Source organism: Peromyscus eremicus, chromosome 13, assembly GCF_949786415.1.
Source record: "Peromyscus eremicus chromosome 13, PerEre_H2_v1, whole genome shotgun sequence".
NCBI lineage: Eukaryota > Metazoa > Chordata > Mammalia > Rodentia > Cricetidae > Peromyscus > Peromyscus eremicus.
The window spans coordinates 13,943,573-13,957,734 of record NC_081429.1 but is presented as its reverse complement, the minus strand read 5'-3'; the positions used below and the strand labels follow the sequence as shown (position 1 = coordinate 13,957,734).

The 14,162-nt window shown below is 42.3% G+C and overlaps 1 protein-coding gene across 1 annotated transcript in view; it reads left to right on the top strand.

The window, feature by feature from the left end:
* LOC131923625 (uncharacterized) overlaps positions 1-11,222 on the top strand; it is a 110,478-nt gene extending 99,256 nt beyond the window's left edge. The window contains exons 9-12 of the mRNA XM_059278746.1: positions 91-133; positions 1,897-2,083; positions 8,610-8,745; positions 10,760-11,222. Coding sequence (XP_059134729.1) covers positions 91-133; positions 1,897-2,083; positions 8,610-8,745; positions 10,760-10,859 — 466 coding nt within the window. The 3' untranslated portion in view covers positions 10,860-11,222. The remainder of the gene's footprint in view (positions 1-90; positions 134-1,896; positions 2,084-8,609; positions 8,746-10,759) is intronic.
* Positions 11,223-14,162: the final 2,940 nt, after the last annotated feature.

The following is a 14,162-nucleotide window of genomic DNA, read 5'->3' as shown; positions in this document are numbered from 1 at the left end:
GCCTGAAGGACAGGTTAAACAAGAACAAGCTCCTCTACGGGACACTACACAGTCGCCATGGGTAGTCCCTCTCATTTTACTGTCTTTCAGGTGGCTTGAAGCAATGCACAAAGCAGCCCATCCTGTCCGCCAGGTAAGGTTTCCTCCTCAGCCCTGGTCTCTGTTTCCAGTTTGTGTTTCTTTACAGAAGGGAGCAAGGTAGATGTTGTGCTGCCCAGTCTGGGACATCTTAGGTCTGTTCTAAATGCTGGGGAAGGGACTCGGAGTCAACAGGGGTTCTGCTCAGATCTGAGAGGGGAGCTTTCTTTCAGTCCTGATGCTCTTTTTATTTTTCCAAAGTCTGTATGACATCCCTCGCAGGAAGTATCAGGATGGAGTCACAAAGTGGAGTGTAATTCCACACAGAGCCTTACAGTAGTCCACCACAGTGACAAACGAATGCTGCTGGTTCTTTGCACTCTCAAGATCTCCAGGATGTCTTGGACTGCTATGGCTGTCAGTGTGCACTGTATTCAGATTCTCAGTGCCAGTGGGGCCATGTTCATCTCTGTTCTATAGACATGTTGGTCACCTTGCACTATTCTTCCACACCCATGATCTCCAACTTTAGAGCAATATCATTCTGTTATATTTATACCTACAAAATGTTAAGTGATTTAATGGCATCGTCAGGTAAGCCATCACTTGAGAGCCTAAGGCACTGAGTACCACCCCTCTTTCTGAATTTGTCCCATAATGCATTGTGAGAACCACTGCCTAAAGCCCAGCTCTTTCATTTTCACACTGTGGATATGGCTTGTAACGAAGTTATTAATTGCATTTAATAAGATCATTCCTTCATAAGGTGGCATTCACTTAGTACTGTCTGTACGCACTTTTGAGTTTGTGCATTGGCAGAAGTTCAGGGTGGAGTTTGAATGTCCTTGCCTTGTAACTGTCCATTCAGAACAATCGTAAGCATTGTCATATAATGAACAGCAGGGCTTTTGTTTCCTTTTACCTGGAACACAGCACTCAGTACACTCGCCCGTCTCTCCAATGCACCACCCTAATGAGCCTGAATACTTTTAAGAGCTATCCATTCTGCTAATGCACTCAGAGTGTCGGCCGCGAGTGAAAAAAAATGAACAGCCAAACTCCCAGCAGGGCTCCCACTTCACAGCGCAGAATACAGCAAGCTCTGCATTCTGATATCTTTTCACCGCCTTGCTAAATAAAAAACTAAAGGGCAAAACCAAAACGGAACAAAGAGAAACTGGCAAGCGCAGGCCAGTCCTGATGAAGAGATAAAGCGCAGTGCTCCTGGCCGCGGGTCAGAGTTCCCAGAAAGAGCCTGTTTCCCAGGCCTGTGGACTGAGGGCTGCCCTCCAGGTTACAGGGGCTCCATTTATCATCAGCCTTCCACATCAGTGACCGTGAGAGCCCAAGGCTGGGGCTGGCCTGGAGCATTTAATTTGCACAAGTGGGGGTTCAGATAAAGAAAGGCATGAGCCAGGGGCTGCTATTACTCATAGTGGACATACCAGGATCCAGTCTTGGAGGGTAGTGTGGTGTGAGAAGCCCCATATCAGGCCAGCGCTTTACAAACAGGAGCATCAGCAACTCTTTGCTGAGGTACCTATTCCCATTGGCTCTCTATTCCCAATCTCCTGGGGGTATTTTGGCGGATACTCTTGATTTCTTTAGAATACAATAGAAGCCAAAGAGAAGAGGGAATTCTCTATAGGCAAAGGATAATTTGACTGTGACTCAAGCAGTGAGACTATATTAGCAATAGAATTTTTCAGAGCAGTGGCTCCCTAAAGTCAAATAGGCTTATCCCCAGGTCACCGCTCTGTGGGTCAAAGGCATCTGGTGCAAGATGACTACTTATATATTGCTGTACTACACCTGCAGAACCATGTCTGGGAAGATGTTACGCTGCACAACAGCAGACTCCCACCTCTTGCTATCAAACATCCTGAATGCCTGGGCCTTCTGCACCAGCTGCAGAGAAGCACAGGAGAGTGGCTTCAACACTATTGCATTCTGAAGGATGGCTGCTTGTATCTCTATGCCAGCATTCGCTCCACTCAGGCATCAGGTAAGGAATCAATGTCACTTGAAATTATTGTAATTACTGTACTAGGAAGGACACCTTAGCTGTATCGAACCTTTGGAATGCCCTGTACACGTGCTTCACCTAAGACAGCCCATCGATACTCCACAGAGGAGGCACTGTTGCACTGCTACTGTGAGCAATCTACTGAGATCTTAATAGCCAGGCTAGCCCTGGAACCTGGAGCCTTAATGCCTCATGTTTGATGTTTAGAAGTTAAAAGACCAGCTCCTCATTCCTTTGGTCACTGATGACCTTCAAAGGGAATGCTAGTCATTTTCTTAGCTAGAAACATCATCTTTTCCCCAAAGCATTCCTAACTTGGATACTGGCAGTCTGGTGTTTGGTTTTTTGTTGTTGTTGTTTTGTTTTGTTTTGTTTTTTGCTTTTTGTTTTTTGTGGTCAGTTTGCTCAACTTCCCACAAGTTACTTTCCTTACTTATAAAATGGAAATAATGGAGACAGCAGCTAAGCTGTCTATTGTACAAGAATGCTGTGAAGACTGAGCCATTGTTATTGAAATAGCATTAGTTCTGCATTTAGTGGTCTGAATATAAAAAAGCTATTCCCATATATATTACATTCATTTATCATAGAATTACTTTACACTCTTGTGAAGTTATATATGCAGTTGGATTTCTGTTTGGGCCACCAGCTCACAAATAATGATATAGAGACTTCTCATTAATTATGAAAGCTCAGCCTATAGCTTAGGCTTGTTCTAACTAACTCTTATAACTTAAATTAGCCCATTTATATTAATCTACATTATATCATGTGTCATTACCGCTCTTCTATCTTGTACTTCTTGTTTCCTCTCTGAATCTCTTGGCATCTCTTGCATGCCTAGATTCCTCCTCCTCCTCTTTTCTCTCCCAGGAAATTCCACCTATACCTTCTGCCTAACTATTGGCCATTCAGCTTTTTATTACTCCAATCACAGCAATACACCTTCACATAATGTACAAATATCCCACAGCATATATACATATTTGAAATAGAATATACATATACAATATGTGTATTTAAAAGATATAGATATAAAAATATCATGTGAATAATAAAATAAGTATACCTGAAATCTACAAAAGAGCTCTCTCGCATTTTAAAAAATGATTATCTAAGTTATTTATTTCAAAATTTTAATTGAAATCAATTATATCAGTCCCCTGCTTCCTTTTCTTTCTTTCAACCTCTCCCATGACCCTGTTGTGTTCTCTCAAACTAATGGCCCTTTTTTCTTTAATTACTATGTTTACATAGATATAAGCACATGTATAAGCTAAGCTTGTCTAGTGCTCATCTGTGTGTGTGTGTGTGTGTGTGTGTGTGTGTGTGTGTGTGTGATTTCAGGGCTGACCACTTGGTATTGAATAACCAATTAGGATTTCATCCATGGTGAAGACTAAACAGTGAAGATGAATTCTCCCTCTCTCATCAGTCTTTAGTTGTTTTAGTTTAGTTTAGTTTAGTTTACCAAAGTCTCTAGTTCTTTGTCTAGCAGTGAGAGTCCCCCTTCCATGTTAGCATGTCTATAGGTGTTATCACCAGGCAGGTCCTATTTAGGCAGCCATATTGTCAAGGTATCATAGGTGAAGCAGCCCTTTCATTGATGAATGAATTATAAATTTTTAGAATAGGTAGAAATTTCCATTGAGGGACATTTTGTTAGTATCTCAAAACTTAAATATAATAACCACTGATATTCTCATAATTGATGTTACAATATATAAACAGGAAAGAAAACACAAATATCTGTACAAACATATTCTTAACAAAATATGACAGAAACACTCATGTCAGTTATAATCTTCATTTCTTCACTTGGTCATATGGCATTGGCTGGCATTTATAACTATCTTCTTCTCCTACTCATTCTGTACTTCCTCCACCCCCAGCAAGCACTTCAGCAGGTCTTGGTTCTTTCCCTGGGGGACCGATTCATTCACATATATAATGAATATATATCAAGAGCGATTTATTAGACTGGCTTGCACAGTAGAGTCTGAAGAGTCCAACGGTGGCTGTTTCTTACTGGGGAGGCTGAGAACCCAGCAGCTGCTCAGGCAACAAGGCTGGATCCCTTCTCAGTCCCGGTCAGCTGCTGGAGGCCTGGAAGATTTCTGAAGGCCACTGGTCTTCAGTCCACACTGGAAAGCTGAAGAAACTGTGTTTCGATGTCGATGAAGATGGCAGCCACAGAAGCAGCAGTAGCAGCAGCAACAGCTCACCAGCAAGAGGTGACAGCAAGCAGACACAAAGGCAGAAACCTTCCCTTGGGCTTCCTCATATCTGGGCTATTGCCAGAAAGTGCCTCCCATATATGCAGGGGTCTTCTCAGCTCAGCCCTAATCAAGACAATCCTAACCTAATCTAGATAACCTTTCACAGGTATGCCCAGAGGCTTGGCTCACGAATGGGTCCTTCAAGTTAGCAATATGAGCTGTCACACACACACACACACACACACACACACACACACACACACCAGAGTTCTAGTACTCATTTTTAATTCTTGCCAGAGATGCTAAAGAAGTAACACTTGGCATGCTGTAATCTATAATTCTTGCTTTGGCTGTGCTCACAAAGAGCTCTGCATAGCTCTAATCCGAGTTACAACTCTCTGTGTCTTCGTTCCCCAGGCAGTCGTAATCCTGAACCAGACATTGATTTCTGTTTACTACAGGGTTTCTCATACTGAGGGCTCTCGGTCAGTTTCGAAGTCATAGAAACAGTGTGGTCAGTTGTGGTTATTTTTAAAACAACTGAATTAGAAACATGGTACACACCAATGAGATGGCTCAGTGAACAAGGCGGCGAGCCTGATGCCCTGAGTTCCACCCCCACAAACCCTGATAGAAAAAGAGAAAACACTCATGACAGTTATCCTCTGACCTCTACATGCCTGATATTCTCTCTCTCCTATCTATCTCTTTCTCTCTCTCACACACACACAAACACACACACAAATATACACACACATACACTAATTAATAAATAAAATTCTTTTTAAATGAAAAAACATGGTATATTGTAGTGCTTCTCAAAACTTTTGGTCAATTATATTAAAACATACAATAATATTCATTTGTAAGACCTTTGGATCACAACCAAAATAATGAGAAAAATATTGATATGCAAAAGCCTTTAGTCTCTGAGCACATGTCTGCTCCAATAGGTAATGTTTTTGTTTGTTTGTTTCAAGACAGGGTTTCTTTGTGTAGCTTTGGAACCTGTCCTAGTACTCACTCTGTAGACCAGGCTGACCTCGAACTCACAGAGATCCACCTGCCTCTGCCTCCTGAGTGCTGGGATTAAGTGTATGTGTGCAACCACCACCCAGCTCCAATGGTGAGTTTTATGTCAGAATCTTAGAAGAAGAATATAAAGCTAGTCATTGCTTTTGGATTACACTGTAATGCACCTGTCATTTGTTGCTTCCAGCTTGACACTAGACTCCTGTGGTCACATCCTGTCCATCTGAGTTTCTTCACTGTCTTCTATATTCTAAATAGTTTTCATTTTAGTCCACTGACCCTTCTGTAGAGCTGGGAGACCTCATATAATACTACCTGTTCCTGAATGTAGCTGTAGTTCTATTGGCATGCTATTTCTTTTTATCTGCAGTGCTGAGAAAATACTGAGGATAATAAGAAGTGAGAGGGGAAAAAAATAAAAGTAGAAAGGAGGGGGGAGGGAGTGAGCTGTGGAAAACAGTGTAGCCCTGGCTTCCTGTAAGAACTATATTAGGCACTAAACCCACAATTTCTCTTTCAGCTAGGTATATATGCCTCTAGGGGACAGTGGGTGAATTGGAGAGAATTCAGTTCCCGGAAGGCTTTCTTTGCTTAACTCTCAAAAGAGGTATTTGTCCTTTAGCAAAATGTACTGCTGGCCCTCATGTGCCTGCTAATATTAAGACTATTTCAAAAGTCCCTTGGTCAAGGACGTTTACATAAAGCTGTGCCCACATTCCCTTTTATCTCTCTCCAGCAAGAGCTAGAAGTAGCAAATCATGACAGTGGACTGTTGTTTGTCACTAAATCACATCAAGGTCTGGGTGCAGTTCTCAGAAAGATTATTTTACCCTGTTACAGTAAACAGGGCAAATCATGCTCACACAGTTCTTTCGGCTAACATGGGACTGGACTGATAATTACTGTTACTAACGAAGAGGCTTAGACCCAGGGAAATTTTCTTAAGTGAGCTGCTGGGGTTTACAGCACAAGCTTCACTGTCACGTAAGCCCCGCAAGTGACTAGGAAGACGACTGCCAGGCTTTGTTGTTTGTAGCAACAATTTTTTTTTGCATTCTTTTATTTATTATACACGAATATAATACATTCTGGTCATACATTTTGTGGTGGTCTGGATGAGGTGTCTCTCCTATGTCTCGGGCATTTGAATCCTTGGTTTCCAGTTGTTGGCTCTGTTTGAGTGTGGTTAGGAGGTGTGCCTTGCTAGAGTAAGTACATCACTAGGGGTGGGCTTTGAGGTTCCAGAAGCTGCTGCCATTCCCAATTAGCTCTCTTTGTTTCCTGCTTGTGGTTCAAGCTATATGCTCTTAGCTTTCTGCTCTAGCCACGTGTCAGTCTGCTCTCCCCAACCTTGATGGGTCATAACACTCTGGAACCCAAAGCCCTAAACTCTTAGTTCTATGAGTGGCCTTGGTTGTGCACTTTATCACAGCGATAGAATAATAACCAATACACAGTTCCATGCTCTCATACCCTCCTCCCTGCACACCAACCCACCCGTCTTTCCTCCAAATCCCCATCACACTTTCCTGTCTTTGGCTGTGGTGACCCACTGATGTCCCCATCAGCCCGGGTGTGGAGCCATCCCCTCGAGACTGAAGACGGTGACTTCGCCTCTCTGAGCAAGTCTCAGCTGCCATCAATTAGTGAGCACAGAGACAAAAGTTGTGCTATGTCCACACAATGGAGCATCATGCTGCAATGGAAAGAAATCAAGAACTGATGTCTAACATGAATGAACCCTGGAAACACTCTGCTAAGTGAAAGTGAGCAAGCACAGAAGAGTGTGTGCTGTAAGATGGCTTTTCCATTAGGTCCTGCAGGAAAACGAGCAACTACAGAGAGAGAAGAGTAGGGAGAGATTATCAACAGCTGGGGTGGCACCTCAGCTAAGGAGTGACTGCTTATGGGTGGTGTTTCTGTCTGACATGAGGAAAGTTATGCTGATGATTATACAAATGCTGTAAGTAAAGTAAGACCATTGATCCACACCCACCATGTGAAGAGCTTATGGTGAGTCAGTGATACTGCAATAAGGTTTTTCCATCCCATCCACTCTTCATCTCTCAGCCTGTCTCAGAGAATGGTATCACCCTATTGGGTGAGCACCATATCCCTGAGGTCAACTAAGGTAGAAAAAAAATATCTGGTCATTTCTGAAGTCAATGTTTTCTCAAGAGTTCCAAAATGGACTCTTTTCAACTGAAAATTTCAAAAAGGAATTTAATATCACCTTTTGCATCCCCCATAAAAATAAGCAACCCCTCCCTAATCTCTAAAGTCTAAAACCCTGTCTTCCTCGCACAGTAAGCTGATAGTGAGTGATTTAAAGGAAGCCAGAGTCAACCCTACCCAAGCTTCCCTTTCATACTTCCACATCGTCATTGCTGAGGCTATCAAGTAGACTGTGGCATTTTTTTTATTTGCATTTGTAATGAAGTGCACTGTGGTCACTGTTGGAGGTGCTAGGGGATGACAGCAAGGTGACATGGGAGTGGTGAATCTCTAAACATCCTAGCACTACTATTACTAATAATGCCCGGATCTCTGCAAGAGATTTGGGCTACCTCAGAACAGAAGAAACAGACAAGAGTTTTGACCCTTCAGAATCTTCTCCTAGACCATGATCCCTACCAACCTCAAAAAGGGAACAACATTCAGACCAAGTAATGCTCTTAGATTTAAAGGACCATGAGAGGAAAATTACTTTTTATCACCAGTAAATCTATCTATTCTCATTGCCAATTCAAGATGGCATTTTAGTATCACCCTGTGGATATGTATTTTAGGTGGGATTTGCAGTGCACAAAGAGGGTGAGAATCTGTGCTCGTTGTACAAACTGCCTGCAGCCTTCATTGTGCTTCAGGGAGCATGTTTTAATGACTCTGCCCCCAAGAAATACTATTTAATTTTCTTCTAATACGGTATTCCAGCTATTCCTCTTTGACAGTGGAAATTTTATTTCAAAACTATGTCCTTCTGGTAAAGAAGCTTATCCAGGCACAGAGTTTGAAAAGATAAATACTGATCACTTACACATGGAACCGAGAAGTTCAATTCTGCTGCCACTCTTGCTACTGGGCACTGCTCAGTGTGTGGCCTCTTTTGAAGTTACTTTCCTCACCTGTGATGACAGAGCTAGAAAAGCAGTCCTTTCATACACAGAATTTTAACACCTTTTCTGATGCTCTCTCCTTACTTTCCCTGTTCTCACTTGCCCCCCCCCCAACATCTTTGATTTCACCCTGTGTAGGCGGCCTGTATCTCCAAGGATATAGGGTGACTGAACAGACCCACGGTTTCGAACAATCAGTAATTGAACTCAAACCTCCATCAGAAGAGTTCAGGACTTTCTATTTCTGTGCAGAAAATAAAACAGAAAATCAGCGGTAAGCCAAGACCTGCCATCCTCCCTCTGTGTGTGTTAGTCTCCAAAAGTGGTCAGCCAAGACTTCCCCGTCCTCCCTCTGTGTCAACCTTGACAAGTGGTCAGCCAAGACCTCCCCTTCCTCCCTCTGTGTGTGTTAGTCTCCAAAAGTGGTCAGCCAAGATGTCCCCTTCCTCCCTCTGTGTCAACCTTGTAAAGATCTCCTTCGTAAACTCACTCCCTCGTTTTCCAATTCCACTCCTTAAGGGAAATCCATCCTTTCTCTATAGGTTTCATACTGACTGTTCTCCTGGATTATTTTTCTTTCATCCCTTTTTCAGTGACTTCTCTAGAGATACTTTTTTTTTCCCCAAATGAAGATTGAGTAACCAGAATTCCTGCCAAGACAGTGGGTACCTCAGGCTTCAATATTAAGAAAGAAACAAAGAAACAAACACGCCCCCACCATTTACAATTTGTAAATACTCCATAGATTTTTAAATTATATTTATTAGCACATCTTAATTGTGTAAAACATAGATCTGTCATTTGACTTCTTCACGTAACTTGCATGGATTTGTCCATTTATGTTTGGTTGATTGTTTTATCGTAAACCAGTGAAGGAAATAAAACAGATTTAATTTGTGGTGTATTCAATCTCAGGCTGTCATTCACAAATGAACATTGAGTTCAAATGGTCCTGAAATACAAAAGAGGTAAAGTCACGAGACACAAGACTGTAGAGAAAAAGTTACTCGGCATCCTCCTCCACCTCTCCAGCCTCCCCAAGATGCCCGTGCCCTCTGCACTCCATGCCTACCCTCACCTGCATCACAATAATCTCCCACCTGTCCCAGGCCTTTCATTACAACTACAAGGATCCCATGAAGAAATTCCTTACTAAAGCCAGTTGATGACCTGATATAACTTTTCTAGGGACATTTATAAGAAATTATGTTTTAAACACAAATAAAATCACAAAAGCGGAACTTTAGGGATCGCCCTCAAATAGCCACTTAGGCAAGAGATTGAGGACCTCATCTGTCTTTTCCCACTATGTAAATGTTGCTTGTGCCTCTCCTTTGAAGGAGGTACAGGAGTCAGAGGCAGGTGTGTCGCTGCTAGGTACGCTGCCATGGCTCTCTTCTGGACATCTGGCCAGCAGATACAAATGATAAGGTTCCAACTAGCACACTAGAGCAAGGATCACTGAAACTGATCTAAGTCCCAGCTGATAAAACCTACTAGTTTCTCTGTTACGGCAGGCTCAATAGTTGGGGCTGACTGTTATACTCATAGGGCATTCTTTTATAGTAAAAAACAAACAAACGAACAAAAAAATTGAACCACTGGAGAAGTATTTCAAAGAGTAACAGTGGAAAGTCAAAAACTGGATAGAACTTAGAGCTCATGTTCTTCCACTTACCCCTAAAGTAAGTTTAGAAAGTGATAAAAGTTAGAGTCCACACCCAGAGACCCACAAATGCATTTATTAGTGTTTCTGAAATAGCCTGTTGGAAATATTCTTGGGTAACTGTTTCTGGTTGTTATTTTTGGTTGGCTACTAATACAGCTCCTGCCATTAGAAACAATGTTTCATAAAACATTGTCCAAGAAAATAAAAGCAAGAGAAAGAAAAGGGGGATTAATTAGAGGGTGTGTATGGTTTCTGGAATTTAACGAAGAAATACTTTTACCAATATAACAATATTTATTTCATGTTTGATCAACAACGCTTAAGGTTAAATGAAAATAACAAAATACCATTAACAATTTTTCAGACAATATAGCTCCATTGATCACTATACTGAACATCTTCCTCTCTTCTACTTATAACCCTTACTTTTATTATCCAGCCATCTCTACATTTTGCCTTCTCATTCAACCTGAAATCTATAGAGTATGTTTTCCTCATTAATTCCAAACTAAATAACCAAGAGAAACAATTAGAAAATAAATTAAAGAGTTCTGTCATATTTTACCTCCCCAAGGCCTGACAGGTTTAGTGATCTGTTCTGTTTTTCTTTCTCTTGCAGCTGGATTACAGCTTTGAAAACATCGATCAAAAAATGGCTTCCTTTGGACCAGGCCATTCAAGAGTTCATGAATCGACCTCTAGAGGAGACTAGAATGTGAAAGAAACTGTAAATTAAAAGACAGTTTCCACAAGGGTGTCCCCAACTTGATGAAAGAAAGGAAACATTTCTGAAATATAGTTTTCAAATGAATCTACTCCTTATGTGTTAAAAGTCGGAGCAACTGACATCAGCATTCAAGTATGACACTTACATCACAGTCTCCTCCCCAGCCTGCTTACATCTGGATCAGCATACCTTAGCTCCCCTACCCCGAGTCTTTGAAAACATAAATAAACATGTATTTGTCTCATTTTTTGTAAAATATTTCATTCAGAACTTTGGCCATAAGCTTCCAAGAGTATCTCTGGGCCATGATACGGGACATTAGTAAAAATTAAAATCATGGAAATGGTGTCTCCTATATGATGAGTGTTTCAGCCAAAGGAGGTGATCTTCCTTAGGCTCTCTTATGATGAACAGACCTAAGCACTGCCCCAGGACTTCTCAGATAGAGTGCTTCTCAACAATTTCAAGAAGCTATTATTTAAAAAAATAAAATAAAATAAAATAAGGTAATAGACTGAATCTAAGGGATACATCTCAAAAACATGGATCTGACTCACCATGTGAATCTCTACAAAACCAAAATGAACCACTCTAGACCTGGAGAGCAAAATCTGAAGAAAGTAAGAAAAATCTTTGGCCAGGTGGTGGTGGTGCACGCCTTTAATCCCAGCACTTGGGAGGCAGAGCCAGGCGGATCTCTGTGAGTTCAAGGCCAGCCTGGGCTACCAAGTGAGTGCCAGGAGAGGCGCAAAGCTACACAGAGAAACCCTGTCTCGAAAAACCAAAAAAAAAAAAAGGAAAAATCTTTGGCTGTATTTCTCGGGTGTAATGAACCCTGTGTTGTATTGAGGAGATTGTAATGCATTTTGGAAGCCCAACATCCTGGACATGGACCACAGATTTCTTTCATGTTCAGCTGTAAGATTAAAATACCCTGAAGCAACTCATATCCACATGACGGAAGGTGAAAGCAAGACTGTCCTTTCATAAAGAATGCTGTTTCTATATCATCCTGAATGAGGTAATCGAGACTCAGAAGGACAAACACGGTATGTACTCACTCATAAGTGGATACTAGATGTAAATCAAAGGATAACTAGACTACAACCCACAGCTCCAGAGAAGCTAGCTAACAAGAAGGGCCCTAAGAAGGATGCATAGATCATCCAGTGAAGGAGAAATAGATGAGATCTACATGAGCAAACTGGGGGTGAAGAGTGAGTAATGGAGGGCAAGGGATAGGGGATGAGAACATAAGGGAACAGGAGGTTGGAGATGGAACAGGGACAGAGTGGGAGAGCAAGGAAAGAGATACCGTGATAGAGGGAGACATCATGGGAATAGGGAGAAACAGGGTGCTCGGGAAGTTCCCAGGAATCCACAAGGATGACCCCACCTTAGACTAAAAGAAAGAGTCGAGAGGGGGCCTGAACTGGCCTACTCCAGTAATCAGATTAGTGAATACCCTAACTGTCATCATAGAGCCTTCATCTGGTAACTGATGGAAACAGATACAGAGATCCAGGCTGGGTGCAAGGCCGAGCTCAAGGAGTCTAATTGATGAGAGAGAGGAAGGATTCTATGAGCATAGGACATCGAGATCATGATGGAAAAACATACAGAGATGGCCAGCCAAACTAGTGGAAATGCATGAACTGTGGACCAATAGCTGTGGAGCCCCCATGCTACTGGACTAGGCTCTCTAGATAGGCAAGACAGTTAGTTGTTTAGCTTGAACTGTTTAGGGGGCCCCCAGACAGTGGGATCGGGACCCATCCCTGGTGCATGAGCCAGCGTTTTGGAGCCCAGTGCCTGTGATGGGACACCTTGTACAGCCTTGGTGCAGGGAGGAGGGGCTTGGACCTGCCTCAACTGAATGTGCCAGGCTCTGCTGACTCCCCATGGGAGACCTTGCCTTGGAGGAGGTGGGAATGGGGGGGGGGGGAGTGAGCTGAGGGGGGAAGGCTGGAGAGCCGGATGAGGGAGGAGAGGGGGATCTGTGGTTGGTATGTAAAGTGAATAGAAAATTTCTTCATTAAAAAAAGAAAAGAGAATGCTGTTTCTGAGCCTCAATAGCTTTGCAGCGTGGCTCGCCTTCCTTACAGATGAGGACGAGAAAGGGAAGTGAATTCCTGCTAATGACCACATCAGTGGTTCCTGGCAGAAGTGCAGCTGAGCCCAGCTTCATCTCTTCACCCGTGTTTCCCTGCTCATTCCCCCTCCCCTCATCACACCCAGGAAAATAAAATGTGAAATCTCGTCACACAAAGGTACTGAAGCTGCCTTTATACACTTCCAGTCTGCAGCAAAACCCTATAAGCGACACCCCATAGTTTTCTGTATATTACTTTCACATCGTTTTCATGACTTCTTTTAGTTTTTGAGATTATAATATAATTACATTATCTTATCTTAGCCCCCTGCCATGTCTCTTTTGTCCCTCCAAACCCTTCTATATACCTCTCCTTGCTCTCTTTCAAATTCATGGCCCTTTCATTTTCTTACACATTATATTATTCTTTGACAGACAATCTTAAGTGTGAAAAGAAATAACAAAATCATGTCACTGCCCTACATACTTTATCACTCCTTTGTTGAAGTGAATATGAAAGCATTCCCTCAATGCTGCCTATGCCTGTTATTTGTCATAATTCAAATAAAGGAGTCTTGTGAGCAAGTGGGAATGTACTCCTTATTCCATGGATTAGGAGAAGCTGTCTAGATGAGCTCATGCCCCAAAGCCTCCTGCTGTCATGCCCTGACCAACTGAATGCCACAGTCAAAAAATATTTAATTAACAACAACACATAGCCCTCTATCCTGAAAATGGTGCCTTTGTTCTTACAGTATCTTCCAGGACAATAATGAGGTCTTTCAGCTGCAACATCAAGAATGTTCATGTCAGGAACCTGGGGCTTGCACTTCCTCTCCCCTGCGGTGTTTCTGCCTCTCTGGAGCCTGGCCCTGGAATGCACAAACTGTGCCATTACCAGGCAGCCAGCTAGTGACCACAGCCAACTGTGACATTGGCATGGCACTCTCCCCTGCAGGAGCAAAGCAAAAGCAAACATCTCGGTCAAACGTGAACACAGTTTTCTCCGATTCAAGCATTCACATAAATTCCTTGAAAGTGAATGGTACCAACCTTCAAAGTCCAGAGAGAGACACCATCCTAAATTTACTGTTGTTATTCTTGGAAGGGTCATCCGACCTTAATAATCATGGACATTAAGGAAAAAAATTAAAAAAAAATTCTGGGTGCACATTTTCATGCAGAGAGGGTTGGTAGTTTTTA